The sequence below is a fragment of the Hydractinia symbiolongicarpus genome, chromosome 11 (assembly GCF_029227915.1).
Source record: "Hydractinia symbiolongicarpus strain clone_291-10 chromosome 11, HSymV2.1, whole genome shotgun sequence".
NCBI lineage: Eukaryota > Metazoa > Cnidaria > Hydrozoa > Anthoathecata > Hydractiniidae > Hydractinia > Hydractinia symbiolongicarpus.
Window position 1 is genome coordinate 6,476,623 of NC_079885.1, and position 25,416 is coordinate 6,502,038.

Here is a 25,416-nt window from a genome sequence, read left to right on the forward strand (position 1 = left end):
TTCACCAACCGGTCTCTCGACAATATCCCTAACAATCGATTGCGGAATTTGAAGGAACGTACACTACGTTATTGATTCTCCATGCAACACATCTCAGGATTGAAAAATCGAGTTCCAGACGCACTGTCACGCCACCCGGCAGGTGATCCGACTCCTGAAAAGTTAGTACTGCCTGATGATATCTCCTGTATTGCTGCATCCACTGCATTGTCTTCATTGAAATCTACAACTTGGGAGGACGTCCGTTCAGCAACAACCGCGGACGAGGAAATGAGGATACTGGTAGATCTAATTGAATCTGGCATTACCGGAAATCGGGAAGACTTACCACCTCATCTTCAGATTTACCACCAGTATCGCGACCATCTCTCAACAGTTGACGGTGTCGCTCTCTACAAGGACAGGGTTATTGTTCCGAAATGCCTACGCTCCAATATTTTATCAAGCCTGCATGCTGCACATCACGGAGTCACATCCATGACCTTGAGAGCAGAATCTTCCGTCTTCTGGCCTGGCCTTACTTCTGACATCATCAAACTAAGACAAGGGTGTAAAAGCTGCGACCACATCGCACCATCACAACAATCAGCTCCACCGACCCCTCTCAATTATCCTGATTATCCATTTCAACAACTATGTGGTGACTTCTTCCACTATGCCGGTCACAATTATCTTGTTTGTGTTGATAGGTATTCGAATTGGCCTATCGTGGAAGAAGCCAGGAATGGGGCCAGTGGCCTGATTGATTGTCTACGCCGCACCTTTGTCACGTATGGCATACCCGACGAATTCGCATCGGATGGGGGGCCAGAGTTATGTGCATCATCTACATCAACCTTCCTTCGAAACTGGGGTGTCCACCATCGTGTTTCATCGGTCGCGTACCCACATAGCAACTGCAGAGCTGAAGTTGGTGTTAAGACTGTTAAACGGATGCTAATGGATAATGTCGGCCCCAGTGGCAACCTCGATACAGACTCATTCCAACGTGCCATGCTGCAATATCGCAACACACCCAACCAAACCACAAAACTGTCACCTGCCATTTGTTTATTCGGACGCCCCATCAAGGACTTTATCCCGATTCTTCCTGGTAAATACCTTCCCCATCCGACATGGGTAAGCATGCTTGAGGATCGTGAGAAGGCCCTTAGACGCCGGCACATGGCCATCGCTGAGAGGTTATCTCGATACTCAAAGCGATTGACACCCCTCTGTGTTGGAGACAATGTTCGAGTTCAAAACCAAACTGGCCCATACCCGCGTAGGTGGGATAGAACCGGATCGGTGATTGAAGTTCGTCAACACAATCAGTACGTTGTACGCATTGATGGATCTCGGAGAGTGACATTACGCAATCGTCAGTTTCTTCGGAAATTTACACCCATCCAGCCTAACATACCATTTGGAGCGGCTTGCAGATGCTTGGCGCACCATATCACCGACTACCTCGCCAATGATACCAGCCAAACCGTCGGATCGCGATATAGATGACAGCAGCCACTCTGCAGACCAGCCTCGATTGTCAAAATCTCCGCCTCCACCAGCTGAACATGTTGCAACCCGGAAACCCGTATTTGAGGAGGGCACTTCTACCGCACTCCAGTCCGATAAAAGTCCTCGCATTGATTCACCTTTGCCAACGTCACCACTACCTTCGATTCGTCGCTCTACGAGAGAGCACCGTCAACCAGCATATCTTCAGGACTTTATCATGAATTAGTTGTCGTAAATCACATCTCTATCGTCATTTGATCCCCAATGACTGGGGGGAGATAGGGAATAATAGACAATAACCATGGACAATAACATTGTATATATTATTTATGTTTCAGATCAACATTGCATAATTATGACGCAAATGGTTTGATTCCTATCTACATTCACTCGCCCATGTTGAATCGCCGTCAAGAGGAATCGAGCCCCGGTCTCCTGCAACAAAACACGAGAGTTTTAACCACTAATCTACTGCGCCACAGTAGTAGTAGGCAAGGTACGAAGCTAGGTAGGCAACCTCGTCACCAAAGTTTTTTGTTTGCCTTTTTTTTACTGTGGGTTTTTGTCCTTAAGTGAAAAGGGGTCCTGAAGACGACGTTGATTGGCTGGTTTATTACTAACTACTAACTATCATAATTTCTGCGAGAGGAGTTCTTAAGTGACTCTTTTTTCCGGAATTTTCCATAGCTACAACTAGTTGTTTGGAGAAATTGTAGGATTGATATTTTGGATTATTTTTCTGATTTCAATATAAGTCCAGCAATCTTGAGCTTTTTTTTCGATTTTTGATATGTGCTATTCGCGCTGGGTAGAGCTACATACAACCACGTATAAAAAAATGACGACGTAAAAACAAGTTTGCGAGCGGCAAATTGCATTTCATATTGGCAATTTTTTGACATGAAACAAACTTAATTAAAAAGGCTAAAATAAAACTAAAGGGCAAACATGATTGGAGATGAGATGATGACACATCAAACTAGGAAAAAAGACTAGAAACCATAAATTTAACAAATTTTACAGTCCTTTTATCTCAATATCATTGAAGTAAGCTCAGGACCTGAAAGTTCTTTATCGTTACCGTATAATTTTACGGCCGTATGAAAAACATACGGCCCAGGTAAATGGTAGCTTGCCCTTTTCCATCTCGTTACTGATTGTGCTCTGCAGTAAGATTTATAACACTTTGTAACTCTTCGTAAATCTTTATAATCTTGATAGTTTTCATTAAATATTTGTTCAAGGAGCAATTATTGTCTTTAGATCGTTTGTTTATCCCAATATTTTTTAGTTATTTCTTTAACATAGAAATGAAGCACAACAACATCTTACCTAACGGGCATTTCCACAAAGACTGGCAGAACTATGTGAGAACTTGGTTTAATCAACCAGGACGTAAGAAGAGAAGAAGAGTAGCTCGTCAAAAGAAGGCTCTTGCAATTGCCCCAAGGCCTGTCGCTGGTTCGCTGAAACCAGTTGTCCGTTGCCCAACTTTCAAATATAACACAAAATTAAGAAGTGGTAGAGGTTTTTCTTTTGAAGAACTAAAGACAGCTGGAATATCAGTAAAGACTGCTAGAACAATTGGTATTAGTGTTGATCACAGAAGAAAAAACAGATCTACTGAATCTTTGCAATCCAATGTGCAACGCTTAAAAGAATATAAGAGCAAGTTAATTATATTCCCACGCAAACAAAGCAAACCAAAACAAGGTGATAGTGAGGTAAGATAATCATTATGCCTAATGTCTGTATAACTTTATTTACATAATCAAGGGTGCTGACTGCAAAAACGCTACATATAGTAGCTAGTTATCCTATTGTTTTGGTGTCGAAAACAATGGACATCTACATACATTCCTGTATAGGCAAAATTTGCAACAGGCACTGCAGTGAAAGAATTTTTTTCCAATAAATTAATTTTTTATAAGTACCTATATAAGGTAAATTTTTTCCCTTATAACCATAATTTTTTAAGAGGTTGCTGATAAGCCACAAACGCCCGCATATACACAGGCAATTCAGGCAACTTTTTAAATTGAATTGACGGTCGTCCGCGGAAACCGCCCGCACTTTCCCGAATTCGCCCGGAACATTCCTGAAATGCAACACCTTTTAACATAAACATGGCGGACGACAGTTAAAAGAATGCGTTTAAACAGAAAGGAGTTAATAGAGTTTATATATAAGTTATTCATTAAGTAAATCTTATCAAAAATCATAAAAAACAGTTTAAGAACTTCACTACCACATAGTTTGTTCATTTTAATTTTTATACTTTTTTAAATAATTCTTCGAGAGTCATTTGTCGTGAATCTTTTTTTTTTTTTTCGGGCATTGTTTGGGACTATGCGAGTTTTTTTGGCAAACTCGCACAAAAACGCTCATTTTTACGGCATATGCGGCTAATCGGCACCCTTGTTTTTTTTGTGTGTACTTACAGAGGGTATGTACTAATTACATATAAGTTCATAACTTACAGATAGTGTTGCTCTGTTCACATTTTTTGTAATTGGGTAATCTTATTTGAGAAAATGGGATATGTTTATTCCAATTTAAGATCTACTGGATTTTCTTCTGAGCCATTTTAGATAGAATGATTACAATACTTTCCAACTTGTCTCAGATATAACTAATGGTCAGTAAGTTGGTAATATGGTAGATCCTACACTTAAAAAGAACTAACGATTGATAACAAGTTGTGCTTGAATGTTCATTATAATTTGAATATGAACTGAATCTTTTTATTTGTAAACTATGGTTCCCATCATCATCATCATTCTTGGCTTAACGTCAGTTTTCCATGCTAGCATGGGTTGGACGGGGTATATTAATGACCCTCTTCCAATCTGATCTAGACTGTGTTAAATCTAAACTCAACTTTCTTTGTATCAAGTCTGTCCTTATAACCTCCTGCCAAGTCTTTTTCGGTCTTCCTCTGGCCATTGCCCCAGCAACTATCAAGTCTCTACACTTTCTTACCCAATTATCCTCCTCCATTCTTCAAGTCCTCAAGATTTTAAGATCAAAGTATAGTCCTACGGTTGCTGCCACAACAGTGTTGATTAGGCCTTTCTATTTGGTAAAATGCTAATAGTGTGAAATAAGTTTGCAGAGATGTCAACAAATACATTCTAATTGTTTAGAGCAGTTTTATTTTATGATTTAAAATAAATATCTTTATCAGAACAAATGTTCTATAAATATAGTTTTTGGTTTTTGAAAATAGTATTGTGTATTCAACTAAATTTTTTCTTGTATTATTTTCAACGATGCTTCATTTAATTTCCTAGACTTTAAAGCAAAACTTATGATTAGCAAAACAAACAGTTTCAAAGTTCTTCTTTGTTAAATTTTTGAAAGGCAAATAGTATCATGTCATAGCCAAACATAATTAATTTGTGCTCATTTCCATTGTTTTTTATGCAAAAATCAAAACACTGGTCATATCACCTCATATGCTAAATATAATTCACATTGGTTTTTATTTGTTTGTGTTGAGAAGTTCGCACATTCTCAATTCGCTTGCACATTGACAGTGTTTTACTGTTCATGTGTTAGTTCACAGTTTAATGAAAACCATATATAAAGATGTGTTTCATAGTGCATTAATTTGCTCCAAGCCAGATTTCTGTCTCCAAGAACACAAATAACTTTATGTAATTAAATGTTAGATTTGTCCACATGAACTGCTGAATATTTGCTTGTGTCTTAACTCTGAACCTCTTGCCCACATCCTGCTTAAGCTTCATTTGTGTAGGAATGAACAACTTGAGGTATAAAAAATTACATAAACACTACACCGAATACACTACAAACTAGTGAATTTATGTATGTCTGTGTATACAGTGTTTTTTGTTAATGACCTTGTACAAGGAAGAATTTATTTTGAGCAATGATGAAATAATGTCTCGTTCGTATGAAGCACTAATGCTTATAAAATATTTTACTGAGCTCAATACTTTTTCCCCGGGTTTTGCAACACCGTTTATTTTACACTGCCTATTTTTACATCCTTATATTATGAAATTGAAAATAGTCTACGAAACAAAGTTTAAACTTACTGAAACTTTTAATACCCGGTAAGTGGTGCTCAAATCAAGTTCGTGCTAGAAACAAGAGTAAGTCCTTAAAAGGGCTCAGTTTTGTTTGTGTTGAGAAGTAATCTCAATTTGCCATTTATGAAGATGTGTTTCATAGTGCATTAGATTGCTTGAAGCCAGATTTCTGTCTCCAGCCGTGCAATAAAATGTTTAATCAAGCCTTCAATTTGCTCATGTGCTAAATGCAAAAATATAGTTTTTGCCTCTTGACATCTACTGTCCTGCTTACACTGTTGTTAATTATACGTTTACCTTTGCCAGAATGTACTCTTATCTTTGCCATGTGAATGCAGGTTTTCCTTAAAGGTATCAAATAGTACCAAATGGTATTAGTTTTTTGATTTGTATGCATAAAATACCTTAAACTTGTTTTTTCATGGCTTATAGTATTTACAAAATGTGTGTTAAAACGTACTCCTCTTGCCCACATCCTGCTTAAACTTTATTTGTGTAGGAATGAACAACTTGAGGTATAACAAATTACATAAACTCAACATTGAATACACTGGAAAAATAGTGAATTTATGCATGTTTGTGTATACAATGCGTTTTTTATTAGTTATATTGTACAAAGAAGAATTTAATAATTTTGAGCAATGATGAAATAACGTCTCGTTCGTATGAAACACTAATGCTTATAAAATATTTTACTGAGCTCAAATACCTTTTAAGCTACTGTTATTCTCCACAGTCCGTATTTTGTATTTCAATGAACTCATAAATAGGTGCAGTTGAAAAAAAATATGCCTAGAACTTAATGTCAGAAACGTTACTGCCAATAGACATTCAGATGAGAGATTACAGGGCATAATTTGTTAACTTTATCAAAAACATTCTTTTTTCTGATGTGTGAGTGTAAATCCTGAAATGTGTTAAATAACTTATCAACTTATGTCATTTAAGGGCCTATAAAAACCAAATATTAAATTTAGTGACTTTTCAGTAACCATGTGTGTACAAATGTTTTTTCGTTAGTGACAAATTACATGAATTGACAAATTACAAGGATTGACAATAATTTATTCGTTTGCAACAATTTTTCTGTCTGCTTAATTTTCGTTCTATCGATTTTTTCTCGCTTTATCGATTTTTTCTCGCTTTATCGATTTTTTTCTTGCTTTATCGATTTTTTTCTCGCTTTATTGTTTTTCATATCATTTGTTGAAAATCCTCTTAATATTTTTTTTTATTATTATCACCAGGAGATTTTGAACCAGTCCAATTTTCCATAAAACAAACCAATTTATGGCTTAGTAATAAACAAATTAATTTTGCATGCACAATTTCGTGTATTTTGCAAGGAGTGTTTAGCCTAACTGACAGGGTCATGACCTGTCACATTTTTAAATTACTTGAACTGAGCTTTTATCTGATGAGAAATCATGACTTTAAAGTATTTGTTTTCTTGAGAATATAAGTTCAAAAACATTTTTTACTTTTTATTTCTAAATAAGTTTGTATATTGGGCAATGATGAGATAATAGTCTCGTTCGTATGATAGAATCGTGCTTACACATATACTATGCTGAGCTCAGTTAAATTTTATTTATTGTTCCGTTATACTTTTAAAAGGGAGTGAGTGAAATGTTTATTCGTTTATTTATTGTTTTTTTAGCCATCTGAACTTGCTGTTGCTGCCCAACTTCAAGGACCTGTTTTGCCTGTGATTCAAAGAAAGCCAGAAACAAAAGCACGTGCTATCACTGACGAAGAACGTAAAATCAGCGTTTTTCGCACAATGCGTGTTGCTCGTGCCAATGCTCGTTTGGTTGGTATTCGCGCGAAACGCGCTCGAGAGGCGGAAGCTGATGCTACTATGAAGGCTTCTAAAAAGTAAATAAATATCGCTAATCAGCAAAAACTTGTTTTCTTTGTCTTTACCTTTTTTGTTTCGAGAATTGCTGGGTAAAAACGATCAAGAACTTTTGTGTTAAAATTCGCCACTTTTTTAGCACTTCAAATTTTCGCGCACCCGATAGTAACCAAATCTTTAAAAAAATAAAATTTATGTCGTTTGTATCGATAAGACTTAACTTCATGATTGTGTGACATGTGTTCCGGTAATTGAAATCTCCTTTTATTTTTTATAATATGGCGTCGCGTCTCTATAAACAAGAAACCGAACTGTTTTTAACATTCACACCAAGGCAGTAAATAAATTACTTAAAAAAAATAAATAACCATCAAAAAATCGGTATAGACGGATACAGCGAATATTGATCGATACGGCGCCCTAATTAAATTTGTTGTTACTACTGCGGAACTCTCACTGCATTTTAAACAATGTTACCCACGGGGTGAGTGAATTAAGATTCTTGATGCATTAATCGATAAGCAACCCTTTTAAAAAAATTTTTTTTTGCATAATTATATAACCCTGACCCTAAAAACATTGATAACTATCATTACCCGGAGAAAAACCCTGAAACACTCCCCATAAGCTCAGAATTTAAAAACGCTGTATTATATCTAAATAAATGTTGAAAAAATTAATCCTTAATTTTCATTATCCGGGCTGTTTTAGCCCATTAAAGTTCCGAGCAGAATTATGACGTGCGTGAAAGTCAAAATCGTTGCTAGCCACCAATGGGCTAGTGATAGATACAACCAAGAAAGTTTGTAAGGGATGTAATGATAATGAGACAATTAAATATATAAATAAAAATACTAATTATCAAGAAAGCGTTCAATTAATTATCCGTACTGTAATTTCAGATGTGTTCGGTGATAAGGCAAAATTACTTTCTTTCCAGCCCCGGTCTTACATTTTTTCGAATTAATACGAAAAAATTTAAGACTGACTGGGACCAGACCTGCGCGGTATGAAACTCCGTAATGGTTTAAGATCTTTATTTTATTAGCTCATGTATGTATATACTTTCTATATACTTTTAAACGATAGGAACTTGTATATATAAACGAACTTGTATATATAAACGAAAAAAATACACACTACTACTACTACCATTTACTTTTAACAGCTATGAAATGCTTATCATCCGATCATTCAGAAGCATGCTTTATAATTTTAGACCTCGGGTTGATATTTAAAATTTTATATATCTATAAGTTTATATAATTTATACATTCGCTTTTGCGTCTAAGGAATTTCCAAAACCTGGAAATTTGATCACATATGTAATTAATAGTCAAGGATACCTTCAAATTCGAAATTCTGTCATTTTATCTAAATCTAAATGTGTCCTTTTTTAATCATCTACTACAATAACATTTGGTGTTTTTATTGTTCTTTGGTGCTACAAACATTTCTGGGAGATTCGATTCCTTGAAACAGTAATGAATGCTGATTTTTGATTACTATTAATAAGAAAAAAGAAGAAAAAAAATTAGAATTGTTGCCATTTGCAGAGGATTTTTTCCTCGCAAACGAAGTGAGTTATGATTTACGCGAAATTCAAATCAAAATTGCAATTCGCGAATTTTTTGTTGCGTAAATTTCGCGAAAATTTCTGCCCGCGAAAGTTCCGGTCCGCGAAAGTTTTTGTCCGGACTAATTTGTCTTAATAATAATAAGCACATCGCTCGAGTGATATGCTTATCTTTATAAACAAAACTTTTAACTAATTATGTTTAAACATTCCAAAACAGAATTTTGAACTTTTTAGCATCTTAAAATTTAGTAGTTCTAAGTTGTTGCTAATTTATAGAGGGATTTTCAATGCTTAGACCTTCCGTGGACACCAGTGTGTGTGTGTGTCTCAGGGTTAAATAACAAAAATCATCAAAATTAAATGCAGTAACACAGAAAATTAGCCCAAAGCCAGCATGGAAGTTGGTTAAATTCGATTTATCTTCACTTTCCGTTCTCTCTGTATGTTTTTGTTCAATAAACTCTCAGTGACTGTCACTTAAACTTTTAAAGGATCAGTTTCTAGTGTGTTCAAACATTTTCTTCTATAGACTATGATTCATATTGCCCAATGTTTAGGAAGCGCTTCTGGCCGTGCTGTACGTTTGAGAAGTTTGCCGAAGCATTTTTAAAGTTGTTATGGGTGCATGGCCGGGCAACGCTGGATATGCGACTGAAGTGAAGTTCCGCCTTCAATAGCATCATTGAGTCCCCACGAATGAAAAAAAAAAATCGGGAAACTAAAGAAAAAAATAAGGATATCCGGTCCGCCAAAGGAAATTCTGTTTGCCTGTCTGACATTGAGAAATGGAGTTTATTTATTCTAGACGAAGGTATTGTTGGATTTAAACATATCTTTTGTGTCTGTCAGATACTCTCCACAGATAAAAAAAATCAGGGGGTGGGGGTGAGGTTAGGTAATCAGGGGTTGGAAAAGGTATTGAAAGCAATAATTAGGAGGGGGGTTTGGGGTGGAATATAACAAAACATGGATAATTCGAGGAAAAATCTCTTTTGGTTCCTTTCATCAGTAAAATGACACGTCACTTATTTTTTAAGGATCCTTATCTCTGTACTTCTGAAGCTGAAAGTGAATTAATTAAATGTATTAAATGACTTTAAATACCAGGCAAGTTAATAATTTACCCTTACATGACAAACCACCCTTGCTTGGAGCTGACACGCAGCAGGGGTATATTCTGGGATTTTAACACCCCCCCTGGATTGCCTCAAAACGCAACCTCTTTAATAAATGTTCTAAAAAGATTTTTCCAGTGTTCTCAAAAAATTTTGCTTTGGATAAACTTAATGGCACCCTGATAACGATGATGGTCCTGTAACTATTCGAAAACAATTTATCATTGTAATCTTAGGAGAATTAAACCATGGGCTTTTAACCATTAGAGGCTATTCATTGGAGTGTGATAGTGTACAACCAATCATAACGCTAACAATTTTTAATTAGTGGAAGGAAAAAGTTATGCATTGTCAGTAAGTTTATTGATAAAAAAATATTCCGTTCAAAAAAAATTTATTAAGTGCTATGAGCATGTTACTGATTCATCTCCACTACCTATGACGTCCGCTATATCTGCCCATAACGTTGATGTATCCCTCGCTTCGTCACATGACAAATGAAGAGGACTGTCAATTAATTGTTGAAGAAATTCAGGAAGCTCTTCGTCCAAAGTATGCTTTGAATAATCGTCTTTAGCACACAATGGTGGAGAGTACTGAAGTTCTATTGCGTCTTCTGAAAATGCTTCTAGAGTGTTCGTATTTGAGTCGTTACTATTCATGTTGGTCAGCATGGCTAACTCGTCTTCTAAAAACCTAAAGTTCTGCGGTAAAGGAGCGTCCTGCTCATTTGGTGGTGTTGTCTGAAAATTTGTCTCGATTGTTTTATAAAAATCAACTGATTCGTGACTATTCGAGACTGGATAATAATGGAAGGTCATACGCTCAATGTTTTTTCGCTGTTCTGTTTTTCCTTGGTAAATATGTTGTGACGTCATAGCGCTTTCCAGTGTTTTGTTGGTTGAGTTTCTCCGCAAATCTTTTTTCATGAAGTATTGAGTGGCTTGTGTGCACTCTTTTTCGGTCTCCTCTTGTTCATTGAACGGATAAACTGCGTCGTCGGGATTCTTTGTATTTTCACAAGCGTTTCTCAAATAACCAAAGCTTTTCAAATCGCCTGCAAAAGGATGCGCTTGGCTTAACTGTCCAGATAGTATATTTTTCACATCAAAAAATGAACTGTGTAGTGCAGCAGCCACTTCTGGTGAGATAGTTCGGTGACATTTTTTATCTCTTCTTTTCTTTGGAGCGTATCTATAATTCGGATATGTACGCATGTGGACGACTCTTAGCTTCTCAGCTCGTTCGACATACGGACGTTTGTCGAACGTGCTCATTGAATTCCAAGTCTTTCCAAGCAACTTACTGATTTCAGCATTATGCAAATGAGGATTTTCACTTGCGTATTTCCTCCTCATAATTTTTGCCCACAACAAAAACGAATTCATCGGCCTTTTTACATCATCTTCATCTTCCATTTCGCATAAATATTGACTCGCTGCACCAGATGTGTTGGGGTGATTAAGTCCATATGAAGCTGGATAGTAGTGTAATACTTCGGAGAAGTTTCCTGCCATTTTCGATATGACTCGTACTTATGATGTCCAATCAAAAATGAGATTCTAAATATAGCTAGTTGCGTTTTATTTCAGTCGATTTAATCCCAGCATGCAATGCAGAAGAATTTATTTTTACATTACGCTCGCCAAGTACATTACCGTAAAGTAAACACGAAAGATCAACTGCCGAACGCTAGAAGAACAGTTTGTCTCCTTTCTATTGACACAAGAAGAGAACAAAGGGAAGCTTTTAACACGCTATTGTGTTGTGATTTTCATTTATTCCTGACGAGGGTTAAGTCAGCTTTTAACAACATTATTGACATTGTTTCGCCAACTAGATGCTTTTGTGAGACCGACATTTTTAAAGTGCAATAACTACTCAACAGATTTTCCACTTTAATACTTACTAATATGTGAACTAAATTACACGTTCTTGAGTTAGTCAACCTATTCTTAATACACGCGCGCAAAAAATTTACGTTTGTCAACTTTTGAATCGCGCTTTTATATGGTAATAAACATAGGAAGCTCTACCAAAGTTGGCACATTATACTGTACTGTCAATACCGTTATTAAAATAATGATGAACCAAATATGATTTGTTTATTTTTGCCATGGCTTATACACACAAGAATGTTTATGGAGAAGAATGACTTTCAGACAAATAACATGTCAACATTTCATCATTACAAGCTTATACGATGTGAGAATAAACGACTCAAAAATAGAAATAATTATAAAAAGTTTTTCCACTTCACGAGATGTTTGTTTTCTTATTTGACGTCAGTTCTTTACACATGTTTCAACTGTAAAAAGCGCCATATTTCTTTTTGATAAGCACTCGATCGTAGCAGATGTACGTTAGTTATCCGGATGGGTATTTTTTCGTCTACCGCACGCACGGTGAAATTCGCGTTGATGGTTAATACGCGTATGCTGATTTTGCGTGTTTCGTTTTTGCGCACCACAAGTGGAACTATCTGTACAGTTTTAAGTTTCTTATAGGAAAATAACTGAAATGAAAAATAACTTGCAAAATCTTTTTTAAACAACTAATATATGGTTTCAACGCATAAGCACCTTATTAAAAAAAAACATGCTTTTTTTGCGCGCAAACTTTTAACCACTTGAAAATGGTTATTTAAGAAAAAATTGCAAATTGTGTTATAATTTTTAATAAAATTATTTCCCGCAGGCTTTAAATTCTTGCAGAAAAATTTCGCGCAAACAAGATATTTGCGCAAATTTCGCTATGAGTTAGGACTATTTTTTCACATGAGCATAATTTGTTTTTCTACTGATAATTGGTTCGTTTATAAACATCAACATGAGAACAGGACGTGCGAAAATAAGAACTAAAAAAATGAAAACTTTGTTCGGATGTTAAAGTTGATGACGTAACTTGTTTTTATAAAAATAACAATAGGAAAGACTGCCATGTTTTCGTGATGAGTAAAAAAATTACTAATTCTTCTCAAGGAAGTCTATATATGCGCCACATACGAGATTCGATTGTTTTACGTGAAGTTGTTGCATCAAATTCTTCCCAATTAGTTCTCCTTCTTCTAAAGATTGATCGTCCCTTAAACACACCTATAACGAGTAGGTTTATTATACAACGCCAGACATGTGTGTAGTGGATGTAGGTGGAAACTAAAAGTACAATGGTCATTAAAAACACATTTCCTAATCAAATATTAACTCAAATATTGACAATACAATTTTTTACTTCAAGCACGAAAGCGAACGATCATACCAGAAGTAGATCGTAACATACATTTTTACCGCAAAAAGGAAAAGTTTGGTGTTAGTCAAACAAAAATAAATAAAGACGGATTTCCTCTCTTCTTGACACTTGATACCTTAACGGTATTACCTCGAGTTCCATAAAATGACCAAGATCTTTTACTTCATCTACATGTATCCTCGTTTGACCAGACATATATAAAGTACGTTTCTTTTCTACTGTGCCTAAAAAAGAGTTAACAAACTACCGTTGCACAGAGGTATGCAGCAGACATGCAATCAGGACTACACATTTTTTACAAGAAACAGTAAAATCTAATCTGAGACAAGATGTTCTTATTTTGTTTTTTATAGTAAGAACACAACTTCAGAACTCACTCTTCATTATTTTGTTTTTTATAGTAAGAACACAACTTCAGAACTCACTCTTCATTATTTTGTTCTTATTTATACCTTTTCTTTCCTCGAAATTTCTATGAATTTTATGTTTGTTGCTAATGGAGCTTTATAATTGTGTTCATGAACAATTAAGGCAGAGAAAACATGAACAATTAGGCAAAGAAAAAAAAACCCCGACCACAAGCAAACGTTAGCTTATGATCAGGTTTTTCTAAGTTGTGAAAACTATTTCCTAAGACTTAAGCAGTTCTTATTTTTCAGTAAAATCAGAGGCTCATAAATAAAATTCTTTTTTTGGGCTAAAAATTATTTTTCGCTGTCTTTGATAATATAACAGACGTTTTTAGCTAACATGTACTTAGAAAATTCGCAACAGAAAAATATTGCTCAATCCCTGTCTTCTTATTTACTTAAAATGAGTTACGTTTAGCTAACTTTTTTGTTGGCCACAACCTCGTCTCCAGGGCTATTCTAGGCTTTTGATAAGGTGATACTTAAACAACATATATTTACTGGTTGAAGATCAATCAAGACCGTGTCAAAGGATCAAAGAAGTAGAAAGGCCCTGAGGGATTAAGTGGGCCAATTACTTCGCTAAAGCTTTTTGAATTCACAACTTTACAACTTTTGGTCTAATTTCGTCCCCGGAGCTTCTTTCTAATTTCCGATATGCGTGATATTGTTAAGAAAAAAATCAATCCTGGGAACAGGGTTGATTTTACTTGTGACGTCATCGGAAGTAAATGGAATACCTCTAAGACTGTACGCTTGACTTAAAACTTCTCTCAAACTGTCCGGATTCTGTTAAAAGAAAAAACACATTATGATATTACCCAAATTTGCGCGAGTTTCGACGTTTTAATGTTTTCGTTGTTCGCAATATCGTGATGGTTTTCAGATCAAAATTATAAAAAAAATTACAAGCGTAAGGAAAAAGAGGTCCTCTCTCTGTATCACTGGGAAGCGCTCAAAAAACAGAAATGATCGTTTCTCAAACATTTTAAGGTCTACAACAGACAACCAACTGTAAATAACAAAATATTATAAAATAATGCAAAATTACTAAGCAACATTTTGAATAATTAAATCAATCCATTCGGTACGAGCTGTAGGATAAACTTGTCCTGGCTTGAACTCAATAGTTTGATACGTGGCCAAACTCAATAGTTTGATACGTGGCCAAACTCAATAACTTGATACGTGGCCAAACTCAATAGTTTGATACACAACCAAATTCAATAGTCTGATGCGTGGCCAACCTCAATAGTTGGATACGCGGCCACACAAGTTAACATAGAATTAAAAAAACTCACGTCAGTCCAGTAGTGTGCATATTGTGATAGTTTAGGTCCTTCTTTGTCGGAGCGTTTGTAACTGATCAAGCGATTTTGTCCAGACTGTTTACGAAGCTAGAACGATATTTTTTAAAACTGGCAATTGATATAAAAAGAAGATCTTGTTAATTGATAACTACGCTACCATTAAGCTTGATTTCCATACATTTTAAGAGTAGGACAATATCTCTGGGCCCAGGCACTTATTAAATATTTTATCCTTCAAAAGTGGTGCGTTTTTGAGAGAACGCTTATTCGAAAGGGGCGCATATTTAAGAAGACGAGTCATTGAAGAAAAGTGTCCATTCAAGGAGGGATCAGGGGTGAGAAGTGGAGTGATTTATTCGACGAGCGGATGGCGATTTTCCCAGTATGCAACAACGACAAATGATTTGTTGAAGACTTTGAAAGTTAAAATTAAAGGTGAAAACATCATTATAATACGATATTAGAACATGAATGGGAAAAATGTCCAATTATAGAAACTTATAACACCAGCCCCCCACCCCCTCCCCCCCCCCTCCCCCCCTACAATTAGATAACTAAGAGTAACAAATGTTTTAAGATTAAAAATAACGAAAAAGAAACGGCTAAAAGTTTAGTGTATTATACAAAGAAAGTATCGTGTAGCTTGAGACACAGCCAAGTGGAGTAATCTCTTCAAAGAGATGACAAGGGTGTCTTGTTTCACAGAGAGAATATTTTTGTTATCAATGAGCAAGTAGAATGGCGAGTTAACTCACTACACAGCAGTAAAAACTGAATCTTTTATGTCCTGTTGCTAAATTATCTGGCTATTATTTTGTAGAGAGAAAGGTTTTTTTTAATGTATTTAAAGGCTTTCACAGTTGTCACGAAAACTATAAAAACAACTCACTGGCAACTAAAAAGCAACTTAAATGAGGCGAGTAAAAACAACTTAAGTGAAGTGAGTAAAAAAGAGCTCAGCGGAGATAAAACACTTTTTGATCACTCTGGCGTCACATGATTTCGCACTTTAAGCTAAAACTATTTCTTTATAACAATAAGTCGTCAAACCCAAAACAACGAAACAATTTAAACAATGCACTCAATTATTACAGCGCAAACCAACCTCATCCTCAGCCTTTTTCAGGCCGTCTAAATATATAAAGCTTAACAAGTCCTGGGGACGAGGTTGAGCACGAACAAAAATAAAAATCTATGTTTACTGTGAAGCTAAATATTGGGTCGCATGACGAGCTAAAATTTCGCCTAAAGTAACTGCTATGCTTTTACGAGAATGTTTTCTACGATTAAAGGTTGTTATCCACTTCAAGATTTCCCGCAGAACGGAAAGAAAGTCCTCATAACTACGGAAATACATACCTTCAAACGATATTCGCCATCTGTTTTAAAGAAGGTATCATGTTGATGTATGATTTCCGCTAAAAACAAATCGGTATGAGAAAAGAAAAGAAATTACAAATTAAAGTAGCCGACTGTGTGTGGTTAAGCGCAGATGACTTGCTTTTAAAAGTGAAGGGGCGATATATTGACTAAGGAAGACATGCCATAAAAAAATTTCAGTATTTAACATCATCAGATTAGCTAAAACGTTATTAAGATTTGGGAGAAAAATGATAATATTAACAAAATAATAAAAATATTAAAAAATCGACATTTGGCTCAGTAATTCTATAAGGGTTGTATTTTATACCATATCATATGTCATAGAAAACCGACCCCCATCACTTTTGAAAACAAATCAATCAATTTAGTAGTTGTTTCAACAAATGACTTTAAGAAAAATAGAACGCAGTCTTGTCTCTGCAATCATATATAAAACAACGTCAAAAGACGCAACAAACCTTTTGTATCACTGATACTTTCCGCTAACTTTTTAAATGATTCCAAATCATCCAATCTAGCTTTTACTTCGACGTTTCGCGGCATTTTCTTTCAAACATATAAAATTATCATTAAAAATTTTTATTTATAAAACATAAAACAAAACAGTTGTAAGATGATCTTTAAAAACAAAATCAATCCTCTTTGTTCTCTAGTTCCGCATGAAAATGTCACCTTTGAGCGGGATAAAAATTTATTTATTTATTCGGTTCCCATTACATACATGATTTTTCTTGCAAGACCAAAAAAAAATACATAAACATCCCGTAAAATTTATTTAATAAGTTAAAATTTTAAAATAAATCTCAAGTAAAACTTGCTGTAAGTAAGAAAGAAATATAGTTCTGAAATGTTACGAAGAATCATATTGTATTATTAAAGATATTATTTTGGTTTGTCTGTTCAGTATTCATATTACTGTGGAAAGTTTATCATTTCTTGAACATGATAGTTTAGTAGGCGACGTTTCGGGAGATCCTTCTCCCATCATCGGGCAAAGTAAAATGATGTTGAGCATGTATTTATATAATTGCAGAGGATCGAAATTCATAAAAATTAACCAATCAGAAACGAGCTGATGATTACAGTTAATTAACTACTTCTTCTGTAGGGCTGGTAACCAAATCTCTTATGTGTTTGTTACGTTCTACACTGTTGATGGTTTCTTTAATCTTCCTGGCCGTTGTTCTGGATTCTCTGTTAATGATTTTCTTCTCATCCCAATTAAACTGATGACTTCTGCTCCAGCTCTGGTCCGCAATTTCATTTTTCTTCACATCTCCGTTTCTCACTGCGCGCATATGTTCTTGTACTCGTTGCTTAAACTTTCTTTTTGTTTCGCCTATATACACTGCATCACAATCTTTACACGAGATTTCGTAAACAACATCGCTTTGTTCTTCCAGGTTTACTTTGTCTTTTGGTTTAGACAAAGTGCTTCTTAGGGTGTCTTTAGAGTTAAGAATGCATTTGATCTTGTGTTGCCTTAAAACTCGACGAAGGATCTCGCTAGTACCTGGTACAAAGGGTAGTAATGCTGATGCGATGAAAACCTCTGATGTTTCCTTGTTGTCTCCGTTGCATCTTCTCTTCATTTTACTTTCTACTTGCGTGATGACTTTATGACTGTATTCATTTGCGATTAATGCATTTCTTACACGTCGAATTTCTTCTTTCCTCTCCTGTTTGTCACTGACTACGCTGTTGGCACGATTCAGTAATGAAGATATGACACTTTCTTTGCAAGATTTCTGATGGTTTGATTCGAAGTTAAGGTACTGGTCAGTGTGTGTTGGTTTACGATACACTGAAACTGAAATGGAACCATTCTTGCGTTTGACCAAAGTGTCCAGGAAAGCGATACTTCCATCGCGTTCAAGCTCAACAGTGAATTTGATTTGTCGATGTAGGCCGTTGATGTGTTCATGGAACTCTTCTAGATGAGATCTTTTGATTATGGCGAATACGTCGTCAACAAATCTTTTCTAAACCTTTGGACGTCTGTCGCTATTGTCTCGTATTTCTGTGACTACTGATGATGCAGGGCCTCCCATGGCTACTCCGTCTGTTTGAGTGTAGAAGTTCTTATTAAACAGATATCATGTTTTGGTTAGAAAAAGTTCGACCAAACGCAGAAAATCCGGTACTGGAATCTTCGTCTTTTTACCGAATGATGTTTAATGTGTCTTTGGGGACGTTTGTGTAGAGTGATGTGACATCAAATTATTATTACGCTATTGTATGATTTCAAATAGCACATTACCTTTAAGTGGAATCACTGCAGTCCAGTTATCTTAGGTTTGCTCACATGCTCTATGCTAAAGGTTGATTGTCGTCATGGGACTACGCTGCTGGGCAAATTGCTGCGTATTTTATGACGTATAGTACAGTACAATGAAAATAAAGGTGGCAGAACTATAAGATACCAATTTTTCTCTACCCCGCAATTATCTCTACCCCACATCATCATTAGGTAGTTACTCTAGATTTCAGAATAGTCGACTCCCTTTCCTGGTTATTATTTTATTGAAATAAAAAGTAAGCATTCAACTCATTTGCTTGTAATCAAATTGAAACAGTAGTGTACGAATCCAAATGGTCTGAAGAAAAGAATTAAGAACAATGTTGCTTTGCAGCGGCTTCATTTGAAAGAATAAAGCAACGGACAGGACTTTTTCATGAATCCATTTTCCACCAACTCCCCCTCCCCCCCCCACCCTTCCCGTAATTATTATTTTTAAACGCATTTCCTAACGCCCCGCTATTTGACACTCAACACCTCTTTCAACCCCCTGTTATTTGACACTCAACACATTTCCCAACGCCCTGTTATTCGACACTCAACACATTTTCCAACGTCCTGTTTATTTGACACCCAACACATTTCACAATGTCCTGTTTATTCGATACTCTGGAGTACACCGTTTGCACATATTACAGCAACTTTGACGAACAACACACGTCCGAGCAAAAGTGGAATCCGCAGCAACACTATACGTCTTATTTCTCAACAGCCAAAAGCAACTAATATTACATAACACGTATATAATAAAAATATTTTATTCTCTACGAATCTTTTCGTTACAGAGTTATATCTTCAGGTAAAATTAACATTATCCACTTTCTATACATCATTAAAATACCATAATTATCAAAATAAAAACGCATGCGAGAATAAATCTTCCCTCAAGAGATAGAAAAACTTAAAACTAATAATGATCGTATAGCTAAAGTGTTTCACGTAACACCATACCTGAAAAAACTTAAAAGAAGTGTTATTAAAGGAGATATGAACAGATCTTTCAGTTAAAGAAAACCAAATTATGCCTTCTTAGTTATTCAGGGTTCAGACAAAGGCTGACAAAGTAAATTCCCGAGTTTCCCTAGGTTTTTGGTCGTTTTGAAGGCATTTTTTTCCTGAAGCTGACATGGTTTGGTACCTTTTCTCCCTGAGCAAATAATAGAAGGCAATATATAAAGGGAGGGGGCTAATAATAATAATAATAATAAATATTTAAAGTGGCTAGCCCAGAAAATCACAAAAACCTATAGTTAGTGGATTGTTTCCACTGGGGCCCACTAGGACAAAAAAGAAACAAAAAATGATAAACCTTAGACTGCCTCAGCTCAATCAAACATAGTAACATTTATAATCTGTGAAAATTGAAAAGAAAAAGAATAAAAAACAAAAATTAAAAAGTTTAAAAGTGATCTCCATTAGAATTTGCCAAATACATTAGAGATGGAAGTCTTAAACGAAAGCAGACTTCCATCACAGTACACTTGGTCTGGAAGATTATTCCACACTTTTTCAGCTTTAAATGGGAAGGCTTTTTTGCCAAATTCCGTGTTGACCAAGGGAAGTGTGAACCTGTTTTTTGAAGCTCCTCTTGTTTGATGATTATGACAGTTTTTTGTCAAAAGGAATTTTGAGCGCATGTAATCAGGAGCAATGTGATTCATGGCTTTGAAAACTAATATGGCATCGTTTTTGATGAGTAAATTATTCATTGAATATTCCCTCTCTTTCCCAAGAAAGGTACGGACACATTTTAATCGTTTTTCAAGTTTTCCCAATCTACCTTGGGTGGCACAAGCCCATGCCGAGGAGCAGTAGTTGAAATATGGCATGACAAGTGCATTAATTAAAAGGTTTTTTGTGTGAGGTGTTAAACAGGATGCAATGGTTCTAATTTTAGAATATTTAATTAGTATTTTTCTATTTATGTCATTAATGTGCTTTTCCCATTGTATTTTTTGATCAAATGTTACCCCAAGATATTTAACTTTTTCGCTCCTCTTCAAAGGAATACCCATATAGTTGATAGTTTGTTCTCAACTTTTTTTAACTGGCTGTGGTTGCCGAAAAAGATTGTTTCAGTTTTGTCCGTATTAATAGTCATTTTGTTATTATTCAGCCAGAGGTCGACTTGCGAAAGTTCTAACTCGACCTGGGAGACAAGGGTATCCAAGTATTTATGAGACGAAATAATTATTGTATCATCTGCATATAGATGGTGGTAGTTTGAATTGATGACAGATTTTAAGTCATCAATATACAAAAGAAAGAGCAGGGGCCCCAACACAGATCCCTGCGGCACCCCAAAAGCGTCTTCATGAAGCAGATCTGATCCTGTGTCGTTTACAAGAGTCAGCTGCATTCGGCCCGTTAAGTAGGACTCGAACCAGTCAAAGGCAGCATCTCTGATGCCAAAACACCATAGTTTTTTTAACAAAATTTTATGATCAACAGTGTCAAAAGCTTTTTTAAGGTCAATGAGCATAGCACAAACAAAGTTATGTTGGTCGAGCTCAGTAAGAATAAAATCAGAGACATCGACTACTGCAGTTTCTGTGGAAAAGAGTTTTCGAAATCCGGACTGTCTGTCATTCAGGAAGTTGTGCTCAGAAATAAAATGAGACATTTGCTCATGCACTAACTTTTCAAAAATTTTCATAGGAATTGGCAAAATGGAGATAGGCCGATAATTAGTAGGATCTGTTTTATTGCCACTTTTAAAAATAGGCGAGACCCTTTTAGTCTTCCAACATTTAGGTACATAACAAGTAAATAAAGATTTGTTGAAAAGAATTGATAAATAAATACTTAAAACTGACGAACCTGCTTTTAGCAGTCGTGAACCAATTCCGTCCAAGCCTGTAGCTTTATTAAGTTTTAGTGAACTAATTATTTTTTCGACACTTTTGGTCTCAATACGAGCCCACCGAAAGTCGTGTCCGCTAACAGGTGGATTAACATTAGTAGTGTCAGAAGAAAATTTAGAGGCTAGTTTGGCACCAACACTGACAAAAAATGAATTGAATGTGTTGGAAATTTCTTTTGGGTGAGAAGTTTCTGTACCATCGTTTTGGACTACTCGTTTTATCGAGGTAGTATTGCCTGACTTATCAGGAACCAGTTTTTTTAGGGTTTTCCAAAGTTGTTTTGGCCGTTTTTGAAAGTCCTGCAAAACGTCATTATAGTACTCGTTTTTAAGTCGATTTTTGAGACCTATTACCTGGTTCCTTTTTTGTTTGAAAGCTTCCCAGTCTATGATGGATTTTGTTTTTGATGCTTTCCGTTTCAAGAAGTCTCTTTCTTTGATGGCTATTATTAATTCATCAGTGACCCATGCCTCAACACGGCCAGAAAATCTATGTGTTTTGAAAGGGGCATGTTTGTCAGCCACTGTTTTAACATTTTTATTCAGTTTCTCACATGCTTCATCAAGGTCATCATAATTATTAAAATATGACCAGTCTAAATTCCTGAGGTCCTTCAGAAAAGCCTCTTTACTGAAGTTCTTGTAGCTACGAACCTTGCATGTTTTAGGTTCAAATTTTGGCCTTTTGAATTTTCTGATCACATAAACTAAATTGTGATCACTGATGCCTAAATCCATGACACCAGTTTTAGAAATACAAGAACTGTTAGAAAGTATCAAGTCTATAAGAGTGCTACTATTTTCAGTAACACGAGTTGGCTCCATAATATGTTGTTTTAGGAAAAGAGTGGAGCATAATTCCTTTATTTTGGAGGAAAGAGCATATTTTGAAAGCATGTTACAGTTAAAATCTCCCAAGATAAACACTTCTTTTTCTTTTGAGAGCTTGTTAAAACACTGTTTAAAATGAGTACACAGGTTTTCGGTACTCTGCAAATCACTACCTCCAGGTGGCCTGTAAACCCCACACACGTAAATAGGTTTAGTTTTTTTCAGGCACACTTTCACCCATAGTGATTCAACATTTTCGAAGTAAAGGTGTTTCAAAAGGTGGCTATCCAAATTTTCATTAACAAAAATTAGAACACCCCCACCTCGTCTATTCCGATCATTCCTATAACAAACATAGCCATCAATTTTAACGTCATTGTCAGTGATGATGTCATCAATTTTGGTTTCACAGATGGAGAATACATCAAGTTTTGTTTGATGTAGCAGAAGTTTAACATAGTCTAGTTTGGATGACAGACCATTAATGTTGAGATGGGCCATTTTTAAGCCCTTCCCATTTCTGATTGCCTCAAAATCAAAGTTTTCATCAATAGTAATATTGATGTTGTCCGGAATTTCGTCACCAAATGACTCTTGTAGGCTAAATAATTAATAGAATTTTAAACACAATATCTATTTTTCAAATTAATACATATGTTAACTTCATCTGTTTCATCATCATCTTCATCTAACAGAAGAAGTTCTACGTCTTCCATGCACCGCTCACCTTCTGGGACGTCTAGAACTGGTCACAGAAAATTGGAAGATGCACTTATTAGAACGTAAAGAGAGGGGGCTAAGTAAAGAGAGGGGGCTAAAAAGAGGAATTACGGTATTTGTTGAAAACAGTGCATAACTTGCCATAACCAAAACATTAGAGCTGCGGATCATCAATAGGTAAAATTAAAACCCATTTAAGAATTTTAAGGATCAGTTAGATTTAAACAGATTTAGGGCGTAAAAAGGTGGTAAAGCTGACTAAAAAATTCCAACTTCTCCCTTAATTGGAAAAAAAAAATTTTTTCCCAGGGTTTCCCTGAAATTTTCTAGGGTCTGTCTGAACCAGGAGGTGAAATGTTTAAATTACGTTTTTGCATGAAAAAATGAAAAAGAAGTAAGCAAACTGGAAACAAATCATCAGATTTGTTTCCAACTTTAAAGTTGATGTTGTATATTTCCCTAAAGATAATGGAAAACAAGGCTTTGAGAACTTTTGATGAATATTTTCAACCTGCATGGAAGATGACGGTATTTTCATAAAAAAGTGAGGACATTTGAGGTCGTTTTTAATTTTCTTAACCTAATTTTAATCAGGAAATTTTTTTATGAATGAAATTGTTGAAATTTGGTGACTTTTCATAACTTCTGTTACAGATTCCGGAGAAGAAATAATTTGGGTGAAGAAAAATTCGATTTCGTAGAATTCTTTTTTTAGCAAGTCAATATAAACAGCTTTGTTGCGTTCTGTTTTTAAAATAGTGTTATGTTAATGAATGTTTTTGTGTTACCAAGGATACCTACCACAACGTGTATAACGCAGACCAGAATTTTTAAATTATCAAAACCAGAAAATTTTATTTTGCAGAACATCTCATGATGTCATTTCTGATCACTATGACGTCATTAAATTAGTTTTCACCTAGAATGAGTTTTGACTAAGAAGTTCTACAACTGTGCAACGTTTACTCACTATTGAAAAGATTTGCGAATTTTTTTTAAAAAGAACAAATTGTTGCAGTAACCATGTAAATTTTTTAAGGTTTAAGGGTAAAAAATTGTTCAAATCTATTTTCAGAAGAGATTTGAGGATGGGAGGCGCAGCAAGCCTGCACCTAACTTAAATAAAATGTAGAAACAAAAATGGATACGACAAGATGTGTCTTTGGCAACAATTATATTACTTCTGAAAAACCATAAATTTACAACGAACAAATTAATATTTACACGTACTTACAATCAATAATTTTCTTCGTAAGGTTCTGCTTACACGTAAGCATTCTTAACATAAGTAAAGTTTTTTTAACTCATCTGTACGGCAGCCGAAATGTTCAAGCTTGTTTAACAAACTGCATATTGTTTCCTTCTCTCGCTTACTAAAGAACTTCAGGGTTAAATTAAACCTCTGAGAGTTTGTGAAAGAGAGCAAAATACGGGAAATATGCGAGTAGTTCGTATCCGTTACGTGTTCATTAAATATTTTTATACAATATTCCAGCACATTCGATGGGATATCCACGAAAAATACACGCTTGAACACATCCGCTTCATAACTTAGCATAAACTCGTATTTATCTTCATCACTTTTTAAAGTCTTCCACCTTTTCATGAATTGGTCACATAAATCTATTGCCTCCACCGCAGGTGTTTTAACATCAACTAAAACTGGTGTAACGCCAGCGATGTTGCTAGAATACAGTGGATTCCACGTTTGTTTCACTGTGTCCGTTCCTAATATGTCTTTCCTATCCAGTGGTTTTAAATGAGAGGCTGCAACGATATCTCGAAACTCTTCGTAACTTCCTACTTTTTGATGGACAGCTCGAAATTTGGCATCGTTTTCACGTGAATATGCTGCGTCAGCATTTTTAGCAGTAATGAATTCTTTCTCCAATTTTTTGAAGTTAATGTTTACATCACTATCCATTAGGAAACCTAAAAATAGAAATAAAGTTTATTATGTGAATCGACCGACCGACCGACTGCCTGGGGCGATCGACCGGAAACCGCGCGAAAAAAAGAAAAAAAGATGAGCAGCAGTTCCAAGCGAATACTTTTCACATCTATTACAACTATACTAAAATATTCTCAAATGATAGTAACATCGGTATTTATATACAAAGTGCAAAAAATATTAATTCCTAAACTTTAAAAAATATTTCAGGAGAAATTACCTTACTTTAGAGTATCAAATTATCGCCTTTTGTAATATTCATGTCCCCCTCCCCCTCCCCCTCCCCCTCCCCC

At 35.4% G+C, this 25,416-nt stretch overlaps 4 protein-coding genes across 4 annotated transcripts; 1 reads left to right on the forward strand and 3 right to left on the reverse strand.

Annotated features, from left to right (window-relative positions):
* Window positions 1-2,532: 2,532 nt before the first annotated feature.
* Window positions 2,533-7,461, forward strand: LOC130614189 (60S ribosomal protein L13-like). The gene is made up of 3 exons (XM_057435602.1): window positions 2,533-2,666; window positions 2,806-3,221; window positions 7,216-7,461. Exons 2-3 carry the CDS (start codon window positions 2,808-2,810, stop codon window positions 7,435-7,437), a joined length of 636 nt encoding a protein of 211 aa, XP_057291585.1. The 5' UTR covers window positions 2,533-2,666; window positions 2,806-2,807; the 3' UTR covers window positions 7,438-7,461.
* Window positions 7,462-10,232: 2,771 nt separating this feature from the next.
* LOC130614513 (transcription factor Sox-18A-like) lies at window positions 10,233-12,831 on the reverse strand. Its single transcript, XM_057435941.1, has one exon. The coding sequence runs from the start codon at window positions 11,622-11,624 to the stop codon at window positions 10,512-10,514; it is 1,113 nt and encodes a 370-aa protein (XP_057291924.1). The 5' UTR covers window positions 11,625-12,831; the 3' UTR covers window positions 10,233-10,511.
* Window positions 12,832-12,973: 142 nt separating this feature from the next.
* Window positions 12,974-17,075, reverse strand: LOC130614514 (uncharacterized). Its single transcript, XM_057435942.1, has 6 exons — window positions 16,918-17,075; window positions 16,436-16,494; window positions 15,068-15,163; window positions 14,507-14,555; window positions 13,486-13,580; window positions 12,974-13,202 (listed from the first exon to the last, which is right to left on the reverse strand). Exons 1-6 carry the CDS (start codon window positions 17,000-17,002, stop codon window positions 13,074-13,076), a joined length of 513 nt encoding a protein of 170 aa, XP_057291925.1. The 5' UTR covers window positions 17,003-17,075; the 3' UTR covers window positions 12,974-13,073.
* A 7,244-nt stretch (window positions 17,076-24,319) lies between these two features.
* Window positions 24,320-25,400, reverse strand: LOC130613647 (coiled-coil domain-containing protein 103-like). Its single transcript, XM_057434959.1, has one exon. The coding sequence runs from the start codon at window positions 25,094-25,096 to the stop codon at window positions 24,452-24,454; it is 645 nt and encodes a 214-aa protein (XP_057290942.1). The 5' UTR covers window positions 25,097-25,400; the 3' UTR covers window positions 24,320-24,451.
* Between the last annotated feature and the right edge of the window lie 16 nt (window positions 25,401-25,416).

Bases quoted from the DNA above. Each gene is read 5' to 3' on its own strand.
- LOC130614189 (XM_057435602.1), top strand. From the start codon at position 2,808: ATGAAGCACAACAACATCTTACCTAACGGGCATTTCCACAAAGACTGG. The intron at 3,222-7,215 runs GTAAGATAATCA...TTGTTTTTTTAG, and splicing joins CAAAACAAGGTGATAGTGAG to CCATCTGAACTTGCTGTTGC.
- LOC130614513 (XM_057435941.1), bottom strand. From the start codon at position 11,624: ATGGCAGGAAACTTCTCCGAAGTATTACACTACTATCCAGCTTCATAT.
- LOC130614514 (XM_057435942.1), bottom strand. From the start codon at position 17,002: ATGCCGCGAAACGTCGAAGTAAAAGCTAGATTGGATGATTTGGAATCA. The intron at 16,495-16,917 runs GTTTGTTGCGTC...ATTTGTTTTTAG, and splicing joins AAGTATCAGTGATACAAAAG to CGGAAATCATACATCAACAT. The intron at 15,164-16,435 runs GTATGTATTTCC...ATATCGTTCTAG, and splicing joins ATGGCGAATATCGTTTGAAG to CTTCGTAAACAGTCTGGACA.
- LOC130613647 (XM_057434959.1), bottom strand. From the start codon at position 25,096: ATGGATAGTGATGTAAACATTAACTTCAAAAAATTGGAGAAAGAATTC.